Source organism: Streptopelia decaocto, assembly GCF_964273445.1.
Source record: "Streptopelia decaocto genome assembly, chromosome: 9".
Classification (NCBI taxonomy): Eukaryota; Metazoa; Chordata; class Aves; order Columbiformes; family Columbidae; genus Streptopelia; species Streptopelia decaocto.
The window spans coordinates 15568224-15594534 of NC_138664.1; the positions used below are offsets into that span (position 1 = coordinate 15568224).

Sequence of the window (26311 nt, forward strand, 5' to 3'; positions counted from 1 at the left end):
TGTGGGGATTGGATGCTTTTTCTTCAAACAACTTCTGGATGTTCAGCTTCACTGGTACTAGGGGCTTGGATTGCCTGAAGATTATTTTTTTGTTACTATGAAAAGAAAGTGGCATGTTCATGCTCTTCCTAACCTTTCTAAAAACTGTGTTTTCTCAGTTGTGAAAACGCAGATATAAAACCACAAGATAGTATTCTATGTTCTTCACTATAACTCCGCTTAGATTCTTAAGCTACATGTTCCACTATGCACATTAGATCCATCCTCTTGAAGAACTAATAACCAAATGAAGTGCCAGCAAAAGTAAGCAATGAATCAGCTATTGCTACATGTTTCTTGATATTTGGTTCGTCTGCTTTTTGTAGCTTGTGCTGCTTGTACCTCCTTATATCTATCTTCAAGTTGATGATTCCAATATCATAACATCACTTTAAAGTGCAGCTTTGTGTTGTTCTGAACAATGATTTCTGTGGACACTGGGTATTGCCCCCTCCCTTACACTGACAGGTATCTGACCCCATACTAAAATGACTGAAAGAGCTAGACTGCAGAAAAGGCTTTTAGGTGTAAGCTTGACATTTTCAATGATGGAAACCTGATTTCTTCCTCCCTGTGACGTTCAGAATTGTTGAATTCTCATACTGTTGCTGTGCCACTGGGTTTGGAATACAATTTTTTAAACTACCAGACTTTATGTTGTGGTTCAGAACAAGGTAGATGTGCTCCATTTGTTCAGTTTTGAATCATTCACCAAAAAATTTCCTAGCTTTACATTGCAAGAAAAAGAGCTTTCTTTGGGAAGTTTTTTCAATAAACACGTACTCTAATTTTGTTTGACACAGGCAGATGGTGCTACAAGTGATGACCTTGATTTACATGATGACCGCCTTTCTTACCTCTCGGCTCCTGGGAGTGAATATTCTATGTACAGCACAGACAGTAGGCACACATCTGATTATGAAGACACAGATACGGAAGGGGGTGCTTATACTGACCAAGAACTGGATGAAACGCTGAATGATGAGGTTGGGACTCCTCCTGAATCTGCTATTACACGTTCTTCTGAACCTGTTAGAGAGGATTCTTCTGGAATGCATCATGAAACTCAGACTTATCCTACTTATGCATCTCAAGCTCAGCCGCAGCCAAATCTCAGAATAGATTCTTCAGGATTTAAAACGACTACTACTCAGCCGGTAAGAAAGTAATTTTATGCACTGACCACTATACATGTACTTCAGGTTGCAAGTTCCTTGAACAAGAGATCTGTATTTATAGTCTGCTTACCAGTATTGTGAGTGTGTACAAGAATCTGTCAACAGCAACAGTAATACGTTATAATGACGTGGAGAGTCAGCTTGTCCTACCTGTTGTAGTGACTCATTCTGACAGGAGGGGGATTGAAGTACCATTCTGCTTTGATTAAGTGTTTTGCTTGTTTAATCTTCAACATAATGAGTTTCTGGAAGTGATAGTGCATGATACTTTCAGTACATTTCATTCTACATCTAGCTGCATTGGTCGAAACATCATTTAAATTATTTTAATATAAATCAAAAAGTCATACAGCGATTCAATAGCAGTATATTTAAAATATTTTAAACACTTCACAGAAAGCAGAAGCCTCACCTGCAGTCCCTTACCTTTCCCCGTCGCCTGAATCACACCCTGCAACCTCATCAACCTCTGCAGTAAATGCTAATGTAAACCTAACTAATGTCAGACTGGAGGAGCCTACTGCTGCTCCTTACAACTCTTACCAACCACAAGCGGGCCCCTTAAGAACAACAAGTGCTGAGGGAGCTCATATAGTCCTAAGAGATCAAGAGCCATCATCCTTATCGCCGCATGTAGATCCAGCAAAGGTACCTGTGCCACCTTGTTGCGCTGATTTCCTGTTCTCCATCAAGCTAGCGCATGATCTTTTTGTTTTGCCCTTATTTCGATAATTTCTTCTAATTTTTTTCCTATGGGAGATCATGCAGGTTACAAAAAAAAACCAGTTCATCTGAATTGCTAAGCATTGTTTTGTGTGCATGGCTTCAAACTATATACTTTTCACTTCTCAAAAAGATGACTTTTTTTAAAAGGCTGCATTCTGTATTTTGTTTTTACTTTATATGCGACTTGTTTTAGCTTGTCAATATTCTGCCATTTGTTAATGAGGCCTTGAGAAAAATCTGTTCTTTCCCTAAAATGACACTAGATCTTTGCACACTTCAAATTATGTCAAATCCTTGATCATGAAGATGAATCCAGTTAAATTACTTCCACTCTTTCCACCCCCTGCAAAAAAGTATGTACATTGCCCCTCTCCTCCCACCCCAAAACCAAATCCCAAAGATGAGAGACTGTTACCTTTGTCTTTCCCTTTTAATCTACTTGGAGGTTTTGCTTAAAAGTAGGGCTAGAATTAATCTCTTGAATCACCAAGTTCAGCTTCCTGTGATTGCAAACAACCGCATCAAATTATTCTGCTTTTAAACAAAATTAAAACCAATATTTAAAGTGTTCAAAATATTACATTTTAAATGCAGCTGCAGTTACTCTTAGTTTTAACTGAAAATACGATGCTCTCTTTAACAGGTATACCGAAAGGATCCATATATTAATGAAGAAGCATCCAGACAAAGCTACATCTTAAAACAGCCAGCGATTAATCACCCAGTACAGAGACAGGAAAGAGACCCGAATCTGATCTATGAATCCCAGGCTCAGTATGCAGAAAAACAACCAAGTAGGGACTATGAACAGTCAACATATAGATATGATTCTACAAACTATGTCGACCAATTTTCTCGTGGTTATGACCCTCGCCTACATTATGATGACCGTGTGCCTCCCTATGAGGAGCACTGGGCTTATTATGATGAAAAGCAGCCCTACAACCAAACACGAACAGGTTATGAAAACCAGCCTCCTAGGGATCTTGATTCCAGACAAAATATAGAAGAGAGCACAGAACGCAGCTATTACCCAGCACAACCTCGTTTTGAGGAACCTCCTCCAATGAGCTATGATGGTAGACCTCGCTATGAGCATGCACCCAAAAACTTCAGCTTACCACAAGTGCGATATGAAGATCAACATGCTGTTGGGTATGACACACATGGTAGGTACAAACAAGAAGCTCAGCCATACCAGTCAGCCATATCTCGATCTCCTGAACCGAAGCCGTACTTTGATCCGCATATAAGGGGCTATGAACAAGGTCCTTCTCAAGCTTATAATGCTAAAGCTGGACAATATGAGCCTCATGGCACTTCAGGTGTTGCTCTTCCTCCTCCCCCTTCATCACAAACCAAACCGGAAGTTTTGCCTTCTAACAGTAAACCACTGCCTACACCACCATCTCTAGCAGAGGAAGAAGAAGATCCAGCCATGAAGCCACAGTCTGTGCGAAGCAGGGTTAAGATATTTGAAAGAAGAAGATCACCATCTTTGGAAAAAATGAAGGACCCAAGTGATACATCAGCTGTCAAGGTGAGTTATTTAAGTGTTGTAATTCCTGCTTTTTGCTAATGAAACTGCATTGCAAGAAGTAAAATATTGTCTTTGAGAGAAAGCTTTACTGCTTGTGGAATAGCCTTTTAGCAAGCTAACTGCAGTAAGTTTCAAAAGCAGAAGCTGAAAACTTTTATGAAAACGCTGAAGGGAATCTTGCCATGCTGAAAACTCCTATAGTTCATCGTTCTCTAGCGTTTCCTTCTGTTTTCCCTTTTGGGGGAGAGGGAGAGCAGTCTTAGTTTTCTTACTCATTAAGTGCTGTATCTTTCTAAATGTTACATCTAAGAGAATATGCTGTGCTTTTCTTTACAGCCTCCAGAACTAGCACCTAAGCCTACACTCACAACCGTGAGTGGTCCAAAACCAACTTCTCAAAGCCAGTATGAACACGACAAAACAACTTACAGGTAGATGCACAACTGATTAATTGAATTTAGTTTTCAGTATGAGATAAAATGTTCAGAAAATGCATTTTAGGGGTTCATTTTGGAAACTGCCAAGTGGAGAGTCAGGGTGTGTCAGTGTGTTTTCTGTGTCAACAGTAAGGCTGGTCATGAACTCAGTTCTCATGGACATGATTGCTGGGAAGTAGAAGAGAACAGTATGGGTTTTTTTCAGCATTTTTTAGGAAGAAACTTAGCCAGTATCTCCAATCTTTTTTTCTATGTTTGAGGTAATTAGAAAGTAAACCAAAAAAGGAAAGTTAAGGTTAAAAGGAAATAAGTGTTTTCTTTCTTTATGCTGTGTCACAGCTATCTTATTTCCATGAAATGTGGGTTAATAAGGCAAAGTGTGCAATTATGAGAATTACATTTTGGTTGCTTTATTGCCAGCTAGGTTATAAAATACAATTTTAATTTGTATATGTATGCTCATTCAACTGTGCAAGGCAACTGTATATTATTATTTTTGGTTAGAGCCCCAGAACCACAGAGACCTCAAGCAAAGCCACCTGAAGATATTGTACGTTCAAACCATTATGATCCTGAAGAAGATGAAGAATATTATCGAAAGCAGCTCTCATACTTTGATCGCAGGAGTTTTGAAAACAAGCCATCTGCACAGGTTCCCGCCAGCCATCATTCTGAGCCCACTAAACAAATGCATTCGCAGAATCAGCTGAATTTCACCAGTTATACTAAGTAAGTTTGGGGGTTTTCTTTTTATAATTGGAAAAAGGAGGGAGGCATGTAGGACTAAAACAAATTCTGCTTCTGTCAATGGATTTCCAGGGGCTCAGGGTATCTAATTGAAATTATTTTTTATTTCCAAAGTAAATTTCTCTCTTTAGGGTGTAGCTTTAGTTTGAAAACAGATAACTGCGTAACTTTTTATTTTGGTAAATGAAATGAGTAGTTTTGTAGGTTTGGGGACCTTCACCATGCTACTGCTTTTGCTTACCACTTATCAACAGAACATAACAAAGTATTTTCTTTGTCTCACTAGTAGAGTGCTTAAACATCCTTCAAAGCAAAGGCTTTTGGTTTATTCCAGTTCTACAAGCATTTATTTTGCAGGCAGGCTTGCATGCATTAGTTGGGTTTGACATTAGGAAACTGAGCCTTTAGGGAATACTGCTGAGGCCAGAATTTAATATGTTGATGGAAACATCTGTTTCCTGTATTGTTCTGCTTCCTTGATTTGGAACATTTTGATACAGAAATTGTGTGAAAGCTCATACACAGATTTAGCTCAGGTAAAGAACTGGCTGTCTTGGAGGATACTTCGTCAAACTTTGTGAATACTCTCCACAGTTACCTAAATTTCTAAAATTTGTTTTAATTCAAACTGTAGCATGTTTGTAGCTGCTACTGTGACAAGCTATCTTGACTTGCTGTCTGTAGGCTGAAAATTGTGTGGTTTTGAAGGCTTTGGTTACATTTCTGCTTGAAATCTGGACTGTTCAGGTCAAACCGAAAATATGGCAACCTTAACATAAATGAGATCTTTAGTGAAATAATAAACTAGCTTGCTGAAGTTTGACAGTGTTAAGTGCACATGCAAGCCATCTTTCATGTACTTGATCCACTGTTCCTGTGCTTCTCTTAAAGGATTTGAGCCAGTGCCTTTCTCTGTGAACTGAGGATACTGGAATCTTTCCAAAAGCTTGAGAGATTTTAAAGTATTCACTCTTTTTTTTTTTTTTCTCCTATAATCAACAAGTCTACATGCGATAACTGTTTCTTATTTTACTTTTTTTATATACTATGGAAGATGTGCGTAATCTGTTACCACTTCTGATTCTCTGTCAGGGATGTTTGTCCTTCCTTTACGCTTGCCCTGTGTCTTCTGATGGAAAGATGGCAGCATATCTGTCCTGCCCTCTGGGTATCATACAAGAAGACCAAAAAAAACCAAATGGTCTTTGCAGGCCTCATAATGCATTGCAGTAGTTTTCAGAATTATGATCCAATGTACAAAAAAATACATTACCCGTGGATCATCCATTTTGATCTGTAGGCACAGACTGTGTTGCCATCATTGCCATTGGGAGAAATGTTGTAAGCTTTCATCAGGTCACTCTGAAGACTGTAAAACTCCTCAGATGGGGAGAGAGCATTGTAAGCTTTCGATGTTCGTTATCCTCTGCAGTGTTGTCACAAATGCTGAAAAACACGAGAAATACAACTATTGAATTTTTGCTGCAGAACTGCTAATAGTTGAGAGGGAGAGAGAGTTCCATACTTCTGTGTGCCATTTCTGTCTGCCGTGACACCTCCATTCTTTGGCTGCTCGCTTCTGGTTTTGTTTTTATTGTGACTTAGAGTATAGCTTCAGGGCTTGTACTTACAGGAAGGTGATGTCTCACTGCCACAGAGGAATAAAATAATACAGTTTTTAAGGCTGATAGTTTCATGTGTCAGGGGACAAAAATAGGTTGTTTTTGTTTTTTTCTTTATGAAAGAATGTAACCCTTAACAGGAAGGGACAGACATGGGAAAGAAGGTTTAACCAGGGTAGTCCAGCGCAAATAGACAAATACTAAAATATTTATGGAAGTGAAAAGAGATAAACAAGAACGCTACTCATTTGGACAGTACTGCCTCTAGAAGCATCCTGCAATGTCCTTGCCTGAAAACACAAACCAGTTGCCATTACTAAAGCTGCTTTGTATGGGTATTGCTATATCTGCATGTTACAGCTGGCAGTAACTAGAATAAAGCTTAGTTTCTTTTGATGAACGAAAATAGTAGAACTTGTAATTGGACATGTTTCAGTACATCTAGTTGGAGCAATTTACGAAGCTAAGTACTGGTTTCGTAACAAAAATGTAGTGGGAAACAGCTTATAAGACAGCACATCAATAATTAGAGGAACTCAATTTGTACATTCACAACTTAGAAGCAAGCATTTTGTTGTTGACTGGTTTCATTGTGCACAGGCTCTGATCGATGCAGTTGAGATTACGGCTGGTTCCCTGGTCAGGAGCTTGTGACAGAAGAATGTGCTTCATATTAAGTGCAGCTTTGCTGGTTGTGTTGGTTTTGTCACAGCTTTTCTGCTTCCTTCATCAAAATGTACTACCTTTCGCAATTTTTTAGTTCCTCAAAAAGGTGTCAAGCAGTTCTGATTAGGTGTGGAGTGTGGTGGGTTTGGGGTGTTTTTTTCGTTGGGGTTTTGCAGTGCTGCCCTCCCCTGGTTAATGTTCCCCTCTGGGAAGCAGCGATTTCAGGTGGGTGGTTTTCTGAGAAAGCAGCTACTAAATACCTGGAGCAAAGACAGTGAGTGAGTGTGTAGTAATAACATCTGTTGTTGTATGAAAGGCTTAATATAAAATCAGTGGGAACAGAAGCTTATACAGCAGAAGAAAAATGATCTCTTTTTTTGCAACGTTGGTTTTAGAGTTATATTCATGAAGAGATCCTGGTTAGCTCACTGAGTATCACATTCATGTGGTCATCAAGTAGACTTTGGAAAGTCAGTCAGCCCTTTTCTTAGTTTCCTAACATGCTCCTCTGAAGCAGTAAGACTTTTTGTCTGGAATTGTTGCCTGTTATTTTTTCATGAGCATACAGAAAGTGAAGGGGATGAGGGAAAGCTGTCCTAATGTAAAATATGTTTTCTTGCAACATATAAGCAAGATAAGTGTTAAAAATCAAGGGGAACTCATTGGTATGCTTATGGTTTTCTGCCAGTCCTAGGATTTGTAATCGATTGTTCTAAGACATCCTTTTAGGAATTCTTGAACACAATCAGAAGCATTTTATGGTGTGGGCTCTGCAACTGTATGAGCTGATAGTGCTGTAGAAACCTTTGCTATGAATGTACCCTCAGTACATGATCTGCAATACTAAACCATCGTCCTTCCATTATGTTAAGACTGAAGAAATGAATGTAAATTGGGCCGTAAATGAGACTGTTAGAATATGGGATTTGTACGTTCTTCACTTTTTCCACATATTGAACAATTTTGTTTATACAGATTGTAACAAATGGCTTAGTTTAATCTTATTCTTTCTTTTAATATCTGTCAATTTGAGATCCTGACCATGTCCTAATTCACTGAAAAAATCTTACATGTAGTAGGTGATTGTTGTACCTGTGTGTATGGTAAAGGTTTTATCAGAAACATCACTGTTAAAAGTAGTGTATCTTTGTTTCAACAACCTTGTCATGTGAGAACTGCTAGGACTAACATTAAAAATGTGAAGAAATAATATGCTCAAGATAGAATGACTGTTTTCTTTCATTCTTCTATTGCTGTTTGCTTTGCCATCACCTAGATTTCTTGGCTCTTACACTAGCTATGACTACTTGAAAAGGAACATCAAGTGGTAAGACTGTTGTTGATGTGAGGATGTTTCCAGGTGTCCTCTCGCTGTTACATTTCATCACAGGCATTATGTGCACTTAAAATTTTAAACACAAATTCTGCACGTAAGTGCAATAATACATTGCGGTCCAAAATTACAGGTATTTGTGAAATCAGTCACTTCCTGAACTAAACTTATGGAGAAATATTTCTAATTTTAAGAAAAGTGTTTTAAAAATAAGATTTTAAAATTCCTCACACTATGCACATAAAGCTAGTGAAGCTTAAGCTGATTACATTTCTTTCTAATGAAGATGGCATTGTTCAAATACTAGGTGTATTCAGAAGAGTTGTACTAGAATCCATTGTCCTATTGGCTAATTATGCTTTTCGAAAACAACCCACTCAACCACCCAAAAAAGTGGATTCATATTCTTATTTTGATGACCTGCTAAGTACAGAACAAATTTTCGTTGAAATTAACCCCAGTGAAATTGAAAACCAAAGATCTCATAGGCAATTATGCAAATACACCTGAAATGTCATCTGCCTTTTGTTTGCCATGGTTTGTGTTACTAATCTTCTTCTAAAGAGTCAATGTTGTCTTAATCTCTTGTGCTTATCAATAAATGTTTTTATACTTGAGACAGGATATTAAAGAAGATCGTGTTTTAATGTTTATAGGAAGAGGTGGAAATCAGGTGTTCATAGAAGAAAAAAATAGCAGTGAATACAGCAGCTTTGAGCCCTGAGGAAGCAGAACAGTCAAGTGTTTGGGTTTTTTCTTTTATTTCAACAGGGGGAAAACAACCAATACTGAATCAATGGATAGGCCTGTGGGTGAGAAACGCTATGAGCCAATCTCTCAAGTGACGACTCCTCCTCCTGCTCCCTCGGTCCAGTACACACAACCTCAGTCCATTAATAGTCCTGTCCTGTCTCTCCCAGCACATCACAAGCCTGCACTTTCTGAAGGTGAGCAGCTGGAAAGCCACCCTGTCTCATGTGTTTATCACTGTCACTTGTCAGGTGCTCATGTGGTTGCTTCAGCAAGTCTGTGCTGGGAACTATGTTGTTCTCAACTGAAACCTGGAATAATTATTAGTGAAAATAGCTTTTTACTATAGTGAGATTGAGTTTCAGGAAGAGATTTGGTGATCCTCTCTGAAACTGTAGCACCCAGGTGTTAATAGTCGCTATAAACTGTCTTGTCCATATGTAGTGGTCTCAGCAAAGATGACGTAGAATTTCCAGTACTTAAAAATGTACCTCTCTGTTCTTTGGACCAGAGTTCTTTAGGCATGAGTGTTATAGTTACAGGCTTCTTAAACCAGAATAAAAAGTTGGGTTTACTTTTGCATGGAGAGAATTTCCCAGTCCAACTGAATTTTCCAGTTCGTGCAAGTGCATGATAGTATTTCAGTACTGCTTTTCTTCTTTTTTTAATTGGTCATGGTATAAATCAGTCTAATCTTTTTGTTGAAAGGTCATACCATTGTATCTTATGTATCTGTTTAATGAAACATCAGATAACCTGTCTGAACATACAAAATATAATAGCACTGATGATCTGAGAAAGCTAAGCTTGGCTCTGTAAGCTAAGCTATTTTATATAGCAGATTAAGAGTTGACAAAGATGTATCTTGTGTCATAGTGTGTGTGACTAGAAATTTCTGACAATTACTGACAAGTTCTGGTATTCTTATCTGTGTTGCAGTTAACTCTGCGTCTGACCCTCCTCCACCTCAGAATAAGCCAGCCCTTTTCAGATCCTCTAGAGAGGACACTGTGCAGTCTACTTTTTATCCTCAGAAGAGCTTCCCTGACAAAGGTCCCGTTAATGGAACTGAACAGATTCAGAAAACAGTCACTCCTTCTTACAACCGCTTTACAACAAAACCTTACACTAGTGCTGCGAGGCCCTTTGAGCGCAAGTTTGAAAGTCCTAAATTCAACCATAATCTCTTGCCAAATGAAACTCAACATAAACCAGAGTTGCCATCAAAATCTCCAAATTCTCCTCAACCGATTTTGAAATCCCACAGCTCATCGCAGCCTCCTGAGTTTGACAGTGGGATGGAGACCTTTGCTGTACAGGTTGACAAGCCTAAATATCAACCAAATAATGTTAATGCTGTGCCTAAAGCCATTCCTGTAAGGTAAGCTGCTGCTTTCTTCTTTCTGTTAGTACATCTATGAGTTCAGCTGTGAAAACTGTGGAAAAAAGTGCTGTGTTTTGGTTTGGTTTTTTTTTTTTTTGTTGTTGGTTGGTTTGTGTTTTGTGTGTGTGACTTTTTGTTTCGTTGTGGGGTTTTTTCTGTGCTTCAAATTTCTGTTGATGTTATAGTTGAAAGATTGATACTATGACTCCAAAATTCTGCCAAAGGGTACTGAAGAGCATTTGGATAGACACTTACTGTATGGCCTGTGTTCCTGTATCATCCTGCATCCTGTTATTAGAAAGTGGCATGGATTTTATTTCCTGTTTCTCATAATTATAAATCTTGTGGTAGGTAGTAGTAATTTGTCCTCAATTTGTTTCTAGAAGATGGAATTAATTACTAACGATATCTTTTACACCAAACAGTATTCATTCTGTATCCTTAAGGAGACACCTCGTGGTACATGTGCGTAAGGGAAATTTTAAAAATACTTGTAAAAAGAGAAAATCATTTTAGGGTTTCCATATGGGTTCTCTTTACTGTGAGGCAAAACAACTGCTTAAAAGTAGCTTGTGCTTCCCTAATATGCTTTAAGAACTATGTCAAGAGCAACAGGTAGTATAACAATATTAAGTTATTGCTGACTCAAGTTTTTTGAATAATATTTGCAGAACACTGTTTTTATTACTGTTTGGTTTAAAAATAATAATGCATGAACCAGACTTGAAATCTTGCTTGAAATTTCAGTAACTCAGAAATGTAATTGAAGGATTAATCCTGTTTGTTCTTAAGCAACTGAGAGATGTTTTGATGCTGTATAGTTCTGTAGACTACTAGAAATTTTGAAATTATTGGCTCTTTGAGTGAAATTCTTCAGAAATTATCTCAAATCAGTCATTTGATAACCTGTGTTTCTCTTTAGTTATACCCTTGCAAACTGGAAAAAAGTGTTCTGTTTTGTGTGTGGTTTTATTATGGTTGGTGGTTTTTTTTTCTTTTTTACAGGCTTTGTTTTCAATGTGTATCTGAATAAAAGGGTTCAGTGTGGCTTGAATAAGAAATATTGCTCGTTATGGTATTAAAGTCATAATAGAGTTTTGGAAGGAAAAACAAACTTTCAGATGCTAACTACATTTAGTTTAACTAAGCTGAAGTGTGTGGCTGGGGCAAGTTCTTTCTGTATAATGCCAGAAGCAGGCATTTGAAAACACAAGATTCAAGCTGTCTGAATGCTTGCTTTAACTATTTTCTGAACACTTTCAGAGTTTGTGGGCTTTGGGGATTTTTTTGTGTGAAAATGTTCTCTTTCATGGTGGAACTAGGACTTTCTTCTTAGTTGTCCTGCACAATCAAGTGTGGGACACATTCCATGTTTTTCTAAAATCAGTGCTAGCCTACTCTAGGCTGCGTCCTGCTGAAGTGGTAGTGGAAGGTGTCCCACTGGCTTTCAGGAAGTAAACATTGATAAAACTGCCGGGCTTGGTCTGTCTTTCAGCCCTTCAGCGCTCGAGGATGAGGAGGAAGAAGACGGACACACTGTTGTAGCCACAGCAAGAGGTGTCTTTAACAGCAATGGTGGTGTATTGAGCTCCATAGAGACTGGAGTCAGTATTATTATACCACAAGGAGCCATTCCAGAGGGAATAGAGCAAGAAATATATTTCAAAGTCTGCAGAGACAACAGTATACTTCCACCTTTGGACAAAGAGAAAGGTAAGAGCTGGCACTGTACCCTGTTCTGTTACTTAATACAATTATTTTCTAACAGCAGCAAAACAGAATATGAAATTACCTTAATATGCTTCAATACATAAAATGTGTCTGTATGGAAATACAGGGTATACATCTCGCTAGTAGTACAAGTAGAGCAATATTCTACTTAATATTTAAAGTTGTAAGCAAGCGGGAAGCCTTGAATTATATCTTGAGAATATTTAGTTTGTAGACCTAAGTACTCATTTAAAACTTACCTAGTACACCAGAGGAGGATTCTAAATTATTCTTTTTAAGAATTTTTGGAATTGTAGATTCCTTACAAAGTGCAGAGATTTATTCTAGGTGTTCTTATTAAAAATATTTCTTAATCTCACAGTTAGGACCAAAAGAATTATAAAGCATGTGATCTAAACTAATTTAGCTTGAGTTAAATATTTGAAATGTACTTTAAAACACTTTAACATTTTAAAATACTCAGCGTTTTAACTTTTTTCAATTTCTCTACAGAAAACAGCTTCATGGTTTAAAAAAATAAAAAAATAACTTTTACATAAATAAATGTTTATTCCTGATTTGTAAGGGTTGAGTAGTGTTAGTTAAACAATTTTTTCATAGTAAGTCTGTCTTTCATACCACTAGTCCAGTGTACATGCATTTTCTGACCTGTCAGGTTCTTGATTTCAAGTAAAAAAACTTAAAGGGGTTAATTTCATAAATTTGCAGGTAAAGCCTTACCTGTAATCTGCAGTTACTTTGAATCTTCATAAACCAAACATAGTGTGTTCTTCAACTAAATAATTTTACATTGACATTTGGAGGTGTAAGGTAAAAAATGACCTATATGTTTGTGCACTTGATCTTTCTGATTGTTAGGATGAGGGTCATGGGCAGAATAAATCCTTCAGCGGCTCAGGAGCCCGGTGTGCCACAAATCCATACAAGCAGAATGTTGCAGGTGTAGCGCAAAGAGAAGCGTGAGGAAAGCTGCTTACAGATTTGGGGATGTGTTTCTTTTTTGTTTATCCTTTTTCATTTTGAGATTGCAGTATGTTCTATTGAGAAGTTACTTGAGTGCTTTGAGACTATGAGAAACTATCTTGCTAAGTTCTATTCTTTACTGACAGGTTGAAATATTTATATTTTTCTCCAAAACTAAGTTGCTGGCTAGCTCTGCAATGTAATTATGTGATATTTTGAACCTGTTTCAAGAAAACTCATTAGCAGGTTTTTCTTTGTCTCAACTCTAGGTGAAACACTTCTTAGCCCCTTGGTAATGTGTGGGCCTCATGGACTAAAATTCCTGAAGCCAGTGGAGCTGCGCCTGCCACACTGTGCGTCTATGACCCCTGATGGTTGGTCTTTTGCTCTAAAATCCTCCGACTCCTCGTCGGGTATGCTGTCCTCCCTCTGTCCTTTTGGGGCTTTTGGGTGCTATCGTATAATTTAAGTTAATTTGGCTAAAGGTGATGCTGTGTAATATAAAGAACTCAATCATTGTATTTGTGTCAAACTCTCCCATTTCACTTTCATTACAAATGTCTTTCTTACATTTACTCATGGTGCAAATTCATAGCTAAAACCATGATAGCAGAAAAAGAGTAATATCTCTAGTCTATTAAATATTATCGTATTTTTCTATTATGTCTTCTTTCTTGAGGACTGCTACAGCTGAATACACTTGAAATGATAGTCGCACTAAAATGGAGAGGAAATGATTATGTACCTCTGATTGGCCTTTGTAACATAACTGGTGTTTGTCTGTTGCTTAATTAACCATATAGGACTCTGGCAAATCTTAACAATCTGCATGCTCATAACTCATGATTTAACGCTTGTTAACTGTTTCCATGTGTGCAAGTTGATGCTAACAATTGGGTCATTTAAGAAAACTATAGTGTTCAGTAAAAGCATTTACGATTCATTCTAATGTAGCTGGATTTTTCACAAGACTTTTCTTGCTTGCTTCTGCCTATTTCTCCTCTACCGCCTTTTACCCAGAAGTTTATGGTCGATAGTAAAAGTTGCAACTAGGTTGCAATTTTATTTACCTGTTTATTTTTACCTCACTGTGGCTTTCTGGGATGAGGGGGAGAATGTATTGGCTGAAATTGTCAGTGAGGAGCCTAATTGAGAATTCTGGGCAAGTTTCAAGCAATTTCATGAAATGGCTGTGAGGTTACAGAGCTTTAAAAAGGAATGTTTGCACATCTGGGGAAAAAGTCTTAAGGTTTTATTCAGCTACCTTCAAAACTTATTGGTGGAAGGTTCAAACCATTAATGTGTATGTACGCTCTAAGTAATGACTAAACGATGTTCTTCTGTATACAGCATTTAAGCCACCATGTATGCATAACTTCTGGCACTAATGTATCTATCACCATCAACACCAAAGTACTGATGCTTTGAAAGATGAAAGCATCAATCCCCTTGATGGGAATTCAATAACCTAGAGGTATTAATGGCAATAATTTTTAGTTTTTTATAAGCTATTATATGCATGTGTTGCATGCATTTATTTAACAATGTGTGTATACATGGCAGTGTTAAAAAATGGACTCGTAAGTTATAGGGTCCCAAAAGATATGACAACTATGTACAAAAATGACACAACACTTCCTTTGTAACTAATAGCACCTGTTCATGAACTTACTTGAAGTCAAGGGAGAGGACTCAAATGATCTAAATAATAACTGAAGTTACTGAGACATTTCTCTCCCTTTCTGAAGTGGGATATGTGAGTGTGTGCATGTGTGGGTGAGAGCAAGAGTGTGTGTATTTAAACCCTAACACTTTCTGTACTGTAAATATAACACCACATTCTGTTAATCTGAAATGGGATGTATATCATAACATTGCTCTTTTGAGACAAACCTTAAAATTAGGCAATTCTGTCTTATGATATGTAAGTAGACCATACTGTGTCTTAAATAAATAATTGTTTTCTCTCTTTCTAAATTAGTTGGTTATGGGACTCTGATTTTTGAGGTGGCTTTACAATAACAGTTTATACAATTCTGGTTTCTTCTCTCTTCAGTCGTCTGCTCTACCTCATCTTTTCTTAATGTCTCCATGTTCTGTCCTGCAAGTGACATTCATTTGCACTTACTAACATCCTTTCTGCCACATTTAAGCCTTCATATATGGTATTTTACTGTTAAATCCCTTCAAAAACTTGAATGATTCTGGTATTAAAACTGACCGGGGAGAAAAGTTGCCTTTTATGGCCACACCTGTTAGAAAGTATTAGTAAAAAATACTGAAGGATTTTTTTTTTTTTCAAAGCAATTTTCTGTAAGTATGAGAAACATCCTTAACAGCCAGAGGTTGCACTGGCCACAGTCTAATCATCCTATTTAGCTGGAAAGGTTGGGAAAAGTCTGCCATTATCTCAGGTGCAACAAGGGCCCTGTCTTGCCCTTCTCCTAACATATTTGATCTTGAGAGTTTCAAATTAATTCCTTGCATCTATAAAATGTGAAATCCTCCAGCGTTATTTGGCTTCTTAACCAAAATAAGTAGTCCTGGTTGGTTGCAGTAAACTTGTTTGCATTCGCTAACTATACACAGGCCACTTCTATTTGTCCTTACATCAGATGTTGCCATCACTCAGTGCATTGTGTACTTCATTTTGTTTTCATGAGTTCTTCGAGAAAATTATGTGGAATTTACATCAGTGTCATTTAGTAGACAGGTCTCAGGTGTTTGCAGTCTGACTGGGTTCTCTGACTTGTCGTACATCTCTCTAGGCAGATCTGCTGTGGCCAAGTTGTTTAATATCATTTACCTGAAAGCTTAAGAGGACTTCAGGGCATTATTCACTGTTCTGCCATAGTGGGGTGATACTTTGTGTATAGTGGCAGCATTTAGTGGTGGTTTTAGGTGGGTAAATGAAGAATACTTTCCATTTGAAAAAGATGATTGACTGTGCAGATGGAATGTAACCTTTGTCTGACTTTCACTCCTAACAGAATGTTATGTAGAACCTTTGACCATAAGCAGATAAGTCTTTTGTAAAGATTTTTAAGTACACACCAGTTAACTAGAATCCCTTTTAGATTGTCTGTATTTCAGGCTTTTAAACGAGTATACTGGTTGTGGCTGCTAAATGACTACAATCCTGTTTACAGTAATTTTCATAACAGAAAATAAAACCACTAGTGTGTCATAGTGTTTAGTTATAACTTCTGATGTGACTCATCTGTGAGAACTATTCCAAGAAACTTCAAATGCATCCTACCTAGATTTGCTTTTAAAATATCTTATTTTTTTCTGGCAGTTTTGGAAAGACTCAGTGAATACCTGCTTCACTGTTAACACTTCTGAAGTGGAAAGCGCTATGTTGGTGCTGTAGAGTAGAATGACTTATGTTTAACAGTTCTTGAGTGCCACAGCATATGTTTCGAATAACGGATCTATCCTACATTATATGAAAATAAAGGGTTAATATTTTCTTGATAACATATAAACTGCAGGGATAAAGAGGAGGAAAAAAAACCCCAAAGCACCAATGAACAAACAGATGTTGATTCAGAACGTAAAACCTCCTGTCCAAAAGCTTGGTTGTTTCAAGATGTGCACTGTTTGACAGCGGATACTAAACACCAGCATTGTGTTTTCCTCCCACAGGTGACCCCAAAACCTGGCAGAACAAGTCTCTTCCTGGGGATCCAAACTATCTTGTTGGAGCAAACTGTGTCTCAGTCCTAATTGACCACTTCTAAATATTAAGTTAGCTGAGTAAATAATGTGAAACTGAGATGGACCTTACATATAAACTGAACCACTCTATCAAGTATTAACTGTTCTATAAGTGATAATGGATCTTAGTGTTTAAGCATCTTGCTTTAACTAACAAAGGTTTAGCAAGTACACTCTTTGAACCATGGTCACAATACATGCCACGAGCAGGGAGTGTACAGTGGGAACAAGGTAGGGGTTTTGCAGGTTCTGTATGCTTTGGTTTGCTGGTTGTTCTTTTGTGGGGGTTTGGTTTGGTTTGTTTCTTTTTTTTTTTTTTAAGGACACTACTACTATTTCGTTAATTAAAATCTGAAAGTACCAATGGAATTATATTCAGAGGAACTGAATTTGATTCATAGTCCACTGACGAAAACACAGAATTTAACCTGCATTTTTACTATTGTGTGTTTGTAATTCACAAGACTACGTTTTGGTCTCTAGTTTTTAAATGACTTTTGGTGTACATGTCCAGTAACATGACAATCAACTTGGGGTAGCACAGTTTAGATGTTTTCCTCTGTGGAGAGGCTAATGCAAACACATCTACTTACTGTATATGGAAACATTGTCATGAGAACGGGGGGTGGGGGAGAAGCATGTGGGATGACTATGGTTCAGTTGCCTCTGTGGATTTGTAAATTAACCACATTATTACAGACCTATTAACCAGCAGGGATGCCTTACCCTCATGTTTTTAATAGTCTTAGTTCTCATAGTTCTCTGTATTAAGTTTGTATGGCTTTTGTGCTTACCTAGATAATATATCATGGGAGACTGGGGAAAGAGGGGGGGGGGAAACCCACACACACACAAAAAAACTTGTGAGCTTGGTTTAGAGACTGAGTATTGTTTGTGTTCATCAGCCAGAAGAGAACCAGAAGAAAATGATGGTATGTTTTCTGCTATGCATTTGAAAATTTATAGATGTTATAGACTGCTTGTATATAATGCGTGCATACCACTTTTGTTCTTGGTTTGTAAATTAACTTTTATAAGCTTTACCTTTTTATATATATAAATATATATAATAACAAACAAAGTTTCTTAAGGATATCTTTGTATTCTCATACCTTTTGAGCCTTGAACTTTGACATCTGCAGCAATAAAGCAGCATTTCTACAATATACGAACAAGGACATTTTTTAAAAATGCACAAAGTTGTTACCTTTTTAAGTGCTGCATTTAAAGAATATAACTCGGAATTCTCTACTTTGATTAAATTCTTGAAAAGTATCCCTACTGTAATTTGTCATAAGGATGCTGTACTATGTGCCCTGAAATGTATTTTTTTACTAATAGACAATTTATTACGGCACAATGGCACTACTACTGTTTAGATAATATACCACTGCATTCTGTTAATGAGTTATTAGCTATTCAGGTGTGGCTGATTTTTTTTTTCTCTGCAGTTATTAAAATTACACGTTTCTAAATATACAGAATAAAACTGTTTTTAAAATAATAAAGGAGATTGTAGTACCTTATTGTTTCTGAAATGCATTTATATGAATGTCAGAAAATCAATTTTAATCTTTTTCCTATGTAAGTAGACAGCTGGATTCTGCCATGTGTTCATACTTGAAGCAGAGCTCTTCTGTGGAGTCAGTGGAATGGTCTGCAGCAGGGCTTCTGAAATGAACTCCAGCATGGATCTGTTGGAAATACTCGGGACAAGTTGGAATGGTAGATTTGTCCCCTGGACCACTATGCTGATGCTAGTTTTCTAATCGTATGTACTCTTCCAGATGCTTTGGTGGTGTTCTATCATATGGATTTACACATGGTCTAGTTAAACACTTTTAAAGAGGTTCTTACTGAATCCCATGATCAAGCCTGTTTGGAGTACTTGGTGGCTAATTAGTATGCCAGTACTATTCTAGAAGATAAAACAAGTTCTAGAAGTTATTGTTAAATGGTGCTGGGAAACATTGCTTAACATTGCACTTAGCTTGTTTCTCAGGCATGACTTGCCCTAGAAGACACATCCTCTACTGTTACTGCTGCTTCTTATGGCTTAACTCTAAGAGCAGACAGAAAATTTGACTGACAAGGAACCTGTTCATGCTGTGATGGCATTTTTCATTTGTCTTGGTCATAATATACTGGTAGTATTTCTTTGAATCAGCAGAAAGGAAGGTTTCAAAATAGCATGCAGAGTATCTTGGACGAAAATTCTAATACTAAAATGTTCTAAATGTTCTTTTCTACTTCAGATCTTAGAAGTATGTGAAACACTACGAAAGGAGTCAGTCAGTTGAACTTGAGGAACCCTGGAGTTACACTGCATGGACTTTTTGCAGTGGTCTTATTTGTGCCTTGGACATCCTGAGTCCAGCATGCTGGAAGGCGTAACTGCCCTCAGGTGCTTTTCCTGTAGTGACCACACAATATATTTCTGAGCTTCTTTTAAAGAAAGTAGGGCCATGTCTTTCTGTCAAAATGGAAATGCTCTGCTGTCACTTGTAAAATGACATGAGAAAGTTGATGCTGTTCAAAAATGTGGCAGTTCTCTACTGCTACTGGAATTGTCTTTTGCTGTCTACTTGTAGGAATGTTTATCAAAGTGGCTAATTTAAACCATATGCATGTTTTTTCTCATTAAATCCCAATGCTTTGGGGTTAAAACATGGACATTGAGAATAACCGTGCTGAAATAACACATTTTCGTATTTCAAAATACCATTGTTTTTGAAATCTTTATCCTTGCAAGAGATCGTGTTCCTTACATATTTTATACAGGCAAGGCTCGCAAGGACGTAAGTTCACATGTAAGGCTTTAATTTACTATAGTTCTCTGATATTTAATGTAAACTTCAAAAACTGCATCTCCCAATTCTTCCTGTGTATTTCAGCAATATACTGGCCAACTTCAGCCATACAAGTTGTACGGAAGTTTTAACAATATAAATATCAAGTCCTGTTTCTAAACAACCAGCTTCAAGGGTGGAAGCAGATTCTCAATAGATAGGAAATTACTGTTCTCTCAGACTTAGGTTCTTAGTAATTTCTTTTTTTTTACTATTTTTTTCAATAAAAGCAGTAACGAGTGTTCAGCTACGCATTCACAAACAAGTTACGGTTGTAAAAGTACTTTTGTGTTCCTGCCAACCTGGGTTAAGTGAAGCAAATCAGCAGTGTTTAAGGTCTGGTTGAAGATTCTCTGCTGTAATGTAACCTGGACCAGACGATGGAAATCAAAGCCATGCAGGTTTGGAGAATAAAAGATGTTAAGATCTTCTGAAAAATGTTTTCTTCATATCTAAGGCACTTGTGAGGAAAGTACTTGTAGAAGCCTTGCTGAGTGCCATTGGTTCTCTGGCAACTGGCTCCATCCATCAGCAAGATCAAATGAATGGGTGAAATAATTTTTCATTATATCCACATGAACTGTGTTTTATGACCCTGTGAGCAAGCATCTGAGAATAAATAACACTTGATATTAGTGAAAGTATATGGAGCTGGCTGTGTATGCACGCACGTGTAGATGTTTGTGCTACCTGTTTTTTCCATTGGCTTGATTACTGCGGACCACTTGTCTTTGTGCCAAACAGTTGTCATTCTGGTGACACTGAAGTAATTATGCTATCACTGAATTTGGCTTGAAACCCAGTTTTACCGAAGATTAAAGGATGTTTTGGTGGGAAGCAAGGGTGCTATCCTGCTTACCGTAATTAAACTTTGAAACACATCATTTCAAATTGCTGTTAAACAGTTTTAGCGCATTCAGCTGCCTGTCAGTGACTTTAGGTAGTAACAGTTCTTACTGTGTAAGGTGCAGAGAACAGGTGCAAACCAGAGCCTCTGTACCTACAAGTGCAATTGTCCTGTTTTGTTACTGCAGGAGTAATAGAGGAGATGAAAAGTGAAGACAAGGAAACACTTGGTTTCACATGCTGCTGAGCCAACTAGAATTGCTGTTGTGTGAACTTGGGGAAGAGAGCAGAAAGCACAATTTATGCTTAGAATGACAAGAACAAATTTTAGGCTAACTTGGTCTGCTATTAATTCACTAATGCTGATTCTGAAATTGCTCTAATCTGTCCTGTGACAATGTATATGAAGCTTCCCATTGAAGTTCGTTACACAGCGCTAACTGCTTTTTGCTCCTTATCTCTGGCACTGCCAAAGTGACAGCGGAAGAGTGGAGACCCATGGAAAACATTCAGCTGTTACCTGGCCCGGAGAGGCTGCCAGTGAGACGGGTTTGGTGTCTCTCACTGTTGCTGACAAGGGAAGAACTATGGTTTCTGCTACATAATGGGACCTCACCAGCTCATACGTTGTGTTTCTCAGGAAAGTGGTAAAAAGTTGTGAAGTCTCCTGTGGGGACATTCAAACCTGCCTGGACACGTTCCTGTGCGAGCTATTCTAGCTGTACCTGCTTTAGCAGCTGGGTTGGACTAGATGATCTCCAGATGCCCCTTCCAACCCCAACCATTCTGTGATTTTGTTATGATGTTAACACTTTTATATGAGAAAATTAGATGCTCTTCTTGTGGTTAAGGGTCTATACCGGGGTTTGTATGTACATCTTGGGGTCTGGGTTTTGTTTTTTACATTGTGGCTTGCTCTCTGTGAAGAGCTTTAAGTCAGGAGTACTGCAGAACCTCCAGTAGCTACATTGGTTTGGGATTATAAATGCCAGTGGTTGGTACCACAACAGACCATTATCAAACTAGGAGAGTCATGCGTTTTTATTCTCTGCAACAGCTTGCTCTGTTTTGTGGTGTTCCCCTGCACTTCTGACCTGATGTCCTGTATGGGGGAGGAAGGGCAGACACAAGCGATGGGACTTCTGCTTACCTGGGGACAACAAAAATAAAAGAACTGCGTGTAGCAGGGAGAGTCTCAGGGGTTTAACAGTTTCTGTAAAACATTAATGCTGATGCAATTCTCTGTGTTCAGGAGTCTGTTACTTTTCTCAGTATGATGAAATTGGCTGAACATTGTTGCATTGTAGTGTGAGGATGTGATGGCAGGCGTGAGATCTTATGATCAGGGAAGGCTGGGGAGAGGGGAGTTGGGCAGATACACCAAACTGTTGGCATTGCTCTATCTTTACTCATGTTACTTGAATAGACTTGAAAAATTTGCATAAAACCTGAAAAATAAGTTCTCTTCAATAGAGTCAAACACCATGTACTTCTCTGTGTGCATAATATGTCTGTTCCAGCAAGTCATTCCCACTAGAGAAACCTGCAATTTTCTACTTCTTACCCTAGTGCTAACTGTTGCCATGTTCTAAGGGTCCTTTTTCTTTACTTCAATAGCAATTAATTGGACAACTGAAAAAATAGATTGCTAAAGAAATAAAATGTAGTCTGTTGGTGACTACTGAGATTATCTTTCTTCTTAGGTGTTGAGTGCATATTACATTTTCCTTAAAAATAACTGAACAGAATCCCCTATTATTTAGGTATTCAGCTAATGTACCTCGTCTTTACAGTATTCTGCAGCACTTATCCTTTTTATATAAAAGTTGCTGAGTATAGTAGATACGATAGGCTGTGAACAATGTATATAAATTACGACTTGTTAAGATGAGTGCAGGTTTAGAACTTGTTGGTTAATGTATCAATTTCTAAATTATATTAAAAACAAGCAATGTTTTCCTAGAAAAATTACCTACTTCCACCTTTCTTCCTTTTGACTTTAGGGCTTAGAATTTGAGGGAAAAACAGGCTGTAGAATTTAAGAAAACTGAGATGCAGCATTCAGTTTGGTAGGTGCTTTTATATCTTGTCACTGGATTAAAAGTGGTGGTACTCAATCAAACCTGTAGCATGTACTTTTAAGTCTACATACATTTGAAAGCCTTGCCATAAACTTAATGATTTTGAGGTAATCTTGCCAGTGTGGAAACCTGGCACTGAAAATTCTTCTTTGCAGAAAGAAGATGAGAAGAAACTTTTTTACTAGAAGGAGCATTCATACCGTGGAGCTTAAAAGTGAACTTCCAGTGTGGATGATGTAGTGGTGAAGCTGGCCGCAGTGATTTCCCTCCTAGTTATACTTTTGTTCTTACTCAATTAATGACCAAATATTTCAAGTTCATCATATTGCAGAATAGAAAGGTAAGGTAGAATTAATTACATTGGTGATAAAGGAATTTACATATTTGGTTACTGAAGTAGCATGTTGGTCAAGTAGTGCATCAGGGAAGTCAGCTTAGTGACCAGGAGGTAGTTGCCTTAATTTTAAGGGGTTTTTTTATTAACTGTTTTCAGTTTGTCTTAGCTAAAAGCTCTGGAAAGGCACAAGTCATATGCAGATGCAAACCTTAGTATATGGTATATAATGCTATGAAATTAGCTACATAAATGATAATCTGCTGCCCCTATAGAAGAGTTGCACCCTTTTCCCTGAACATCACTGGCAGTCCCATTTCTGTTTCTACCAGCAATACACCGAAGTTATTTATAGCACTTCAGATGTCTGCTGAGAATGCAGGAGTGATGAGAGCGTGCTTATGTGTCTTTAAGCTATATATTATTTACAGGCTTTCATTTTTTTAAGTAATTCATGTCTTCGTGGTTCTAGGCGGTCTTGAAAAGATGATTCAGACATGAACTTTACACAACTATGTCCGTCTCACCAAAATAAGAAACCTTACTTACCTGATCTGGTCTTCCTAGTCCCACATCTTTATGTGGTACTCTGCTGGTAAAGAACCCTATGGGTTTTGTTTGATTTCAAGAGACTAGAAATGCTTGTTTTGGTTTGGTGATGTATAAATGTGATTCCCGTTATTGAATGGGCTTGGATGGCGTGGAGTTGCAGCCACTGATAACAACAGCTGTCCAGTTTTAAGCCATCCCAGTAAGTGGGGAGAGCAGTTTGTGACAAAATAAGCTGAGAATTACCACAAAGCAGAAAAAGAGTTTCTTGAGAGCCCATAAATACAGCTGATTCTGTTGCAGCCTTGTGTTTAACAACTGCCACTCCAAAACCAAAAAACACTGTGCCACCATTATCACAACTCCCTGATATGTGATTTTTTGACAAATTTCTGTACAGGATGTAGAAATTTGTAGTCCCCAGTGAATGTGAGGGAGACCAGCATCATTGTGTGAGCAAGGAGTTTGGACTTGGCCTCTGCAGCATGAGAATAGGTGATGAGCAAGCACAGAGGTATGGCTTCACACTTCCATATTATGTTTTATTTAATAACAAACACTGCTCTGATATACCCGTGACTTTTGACATGTTTTCTGTTTCTTTTTGTTCGGATAGTTACAAGTTTGACCTTGCTACTCTGTGGGCTCTTTAGCTTTTTAAAGCATAGTGGTGGCAGTTAGTTGTGAGGCCAACATACTCGATACTGCTTTGTGCGTGGATTTCAAAGCATTTAACAATTTTGAAGGGATTAACTGCCACTCTTACATTCTAGGCATGATCTGGTTTTTAATATGAAAAATACAAAGCAACTAGCTCTGACTTCCTAGTGATGAAGCCACATATTGAGAATGCACCATACTCCTGTGTAAGAATACCCGTGTGGTATTCCGTTTAGGTCAAAATATGACAGAAATTGAACTAGAGAGGTGCAGGTTCTTGCTGTGTGTGTTGGTGCTCCAAACTTCTGCCAATCTGTTGAAGAGGGCAGAACATCCCTGTCAAAGATTGTGGAATGCCTATCTGCAACAGAAGTTAAGCTCTGGTCGTTTACTGCATTTTTGTAGAAATTAGGAATGATTTTTATCATATGGTCTTGAGGGTGGTTTATCACATCATCATAATCTGGTGTAATTGGGCTACTCTTGGCAAATAAGAAAAATAAAGATAATTCCATACCTTTGGAAAAAAAATATCTTAAAATAAGATGTTTGCTTGTTCTTGCTGTGGAGGAGAGAACATATAATTTAGTATTTAAATTTAAAATGAATAATTCAGCAATTTCTGTTAGATTCTCTTTGTCAGGCAAAGACTTCTGTGCAGTGACAGCTCTGCAGCAGAACTCCTATGCAGCGTGTATGTAACGCAGTCAGTGAATACAAAATCATGCTTAACTTCTGACAGCCTCTTATCGATCCTTTTGATTTATCAGATGTGTTAATGGCAAGTGTTAGCAGTTCATTTGCAGCCTGAGCAGTTGCAGCGGGTGTGTGTGACAGTAACGCTGGGCCGCTAGAGGGTGAGTCTGCCCTGGAAACCACCAAACTGCTGTGGAGTCCTGGACGGCAGCGTGTGCATAGCCGGCTCCAAAGGATGCTCCTTCAGTGTTGTGTTCCTTACTTTTTTTTAGTCTTTTTCCAGGCATTTTCATATCAGAGGGTAGCAGTGTTTAATAAATATTCAAACTTGCTGACAAACAGTGCGTTGTGTAACTGATCTCTTCAAACTTATGTAGCCATGGTTCGGATGCTGCAGTCATGGCCAAATGTGCATTCTTCAGATATCTGTTAAAGACCTGGTGTCGAGCACTGAGCAGCTGCGCATGCGACCTGCCTGCAAGGACAGGTGTTGGTGACGGTGTTGGTGATGGTGTGCTGGCTGTGCCTGTGCACCACCTGCACTGCCACACAGCCCAGGGCTGCGCACCCTTGGGCCTCTGCGTGGACACAAATTCATGCTTCAGAGCACTGAGCTCCAGATAAATAAATACAGAACTTCAAATGTCTTAGCTGTGGTTTAAAACTAATGTTGTAGTTCCTAAACAAGAAGCATGTTTTAATAGAAGGTAGCTAAGAAGATACTTGTAGTATTAATGTAGTCATCAAAAAGCTTGGCTTGGCCTTCAGTTTTTCGGCAATAGGGAGCCCAGAGCTGCTTGTACAGCTAATGGTTGTTCAGGTTCAGTTGTAAAGGACAATTGCACTGGCAGAAACAGAAACATGTTCCTTCTGCAAATGGGGTTGGCTTAATTTTTTGAGACTCGCTGCCTGCTTCAGAAAACAGTGTTTGCTCAAAGCTGCTTTTGTGGTTACAAAACAGATGTTCTTATTTACTCAGCTATGAAAGCAAAGGAAGAAACAGTGGAATAGGAATCAAAAATTCACTGTGGTGAGTTGCATTTGTGCCATCTCACTCTGCTTCAGCACAGTGTTTTCCGCCTTTGTCATTTATCCAGGACTGTGGGTTTTCTTTATAAACTCATAAACTGATGGGGGAAATGCTTGAAGGATGCTCTGGTGTAATTTACCCAGCAGGAGATGATGAACTTTCATGGACTTTTATAGTCTGCACTTAATTCATTTTTCATGTTGCTTTGTATGAACTGTTATCTCTTCTGAACAAAATTGGAAACAAGCCTTAGGAAATAAATCACTGTAGTACAGAGTAATTTCCTAAAGAACAGCTACGTAAACTGTACTGCTGGATTTTTTTACTATATCAAAATGGTTTTTCATAACGATGTGATGTCTGTATGACAACACAATTTCTTTTATAGTCTAAATGGAGTAATCTGGATCAAATCCTAAAATATAAGAAT

General features: G+C 38.0%; 2 protein-coding genes across 7 annotated transcripts in view; both read left to right on the forward strand.

Moving 5' to 3' along the window:
* The window catches only part of TJP1 (tight junction protein 1), a 69383-nt gene extending 51026 nt beyond the window's left edge, over positions 1 to 18357 (forward strand). For 2 of the 6 annotated variants that reach the window (XM_082060822.1, XM_082060820.1), the window contains exons 19-28: positions 843 to 1196; positions 1614 to 1865; positions 2587 to 3483; positions 3820 to 3914; positions 4425 to 4649; positions 9060 to 9235; positions 9978 to 10419; positions 11918 to 12135; positions 13386 to 13529; positions 16765 to 18357. In XM_082060822.1, coding sequence (XP_081916948.1) covers positions 843 to 1196; positions 1614 to 1865; positions 2587 to 3483; positions 3820 to 3914; positions 4425 to 4649; positions 9060 to 9235; positions 9978 to 10419; positions 11918 to 12135; positions 13386 to 13529; positions 16765 to 16859 — 2898 coding nt within the window. In that variant the 3' untranslated portion in view covers positions 16860 to 18357. The remainder of the gene's footprint in view (positions 1 to 842; positions 1197 to 1613; positions 1866 to 2586; positions 3484 to 3819; positions 3915 to 4424; positions 4650 to 9059; positions 9236 to 9977; positions 10420 to 11917; positions 12136 to 13385; positions 13530 to 16764) is intronic. The other 4 variants (XM_082060821.1, XM_082060823.1, XM_082060825.1 and 1 more) reach the window with 4 other exon arrangements.
* A 379-nt stretch (positions 18358 to 18736) lies between these two features.
* The window catches only part of ENTREP2 (endosomal transmembrane epsin interactor 2), a 124897-nt gene continuing 117322 nt past the window's right edge, over positions 18737 to 26311 (forward strand). Inside the window, exon 1 of the mRNA XM_082060836.1 lies at positions 18737 to 19240. The gene's annotated coding sequence lies outside the window, so the exon portion shown is untranslated. The remainder of the gene's footprint in view (positions 19241 to 26311) is intronic.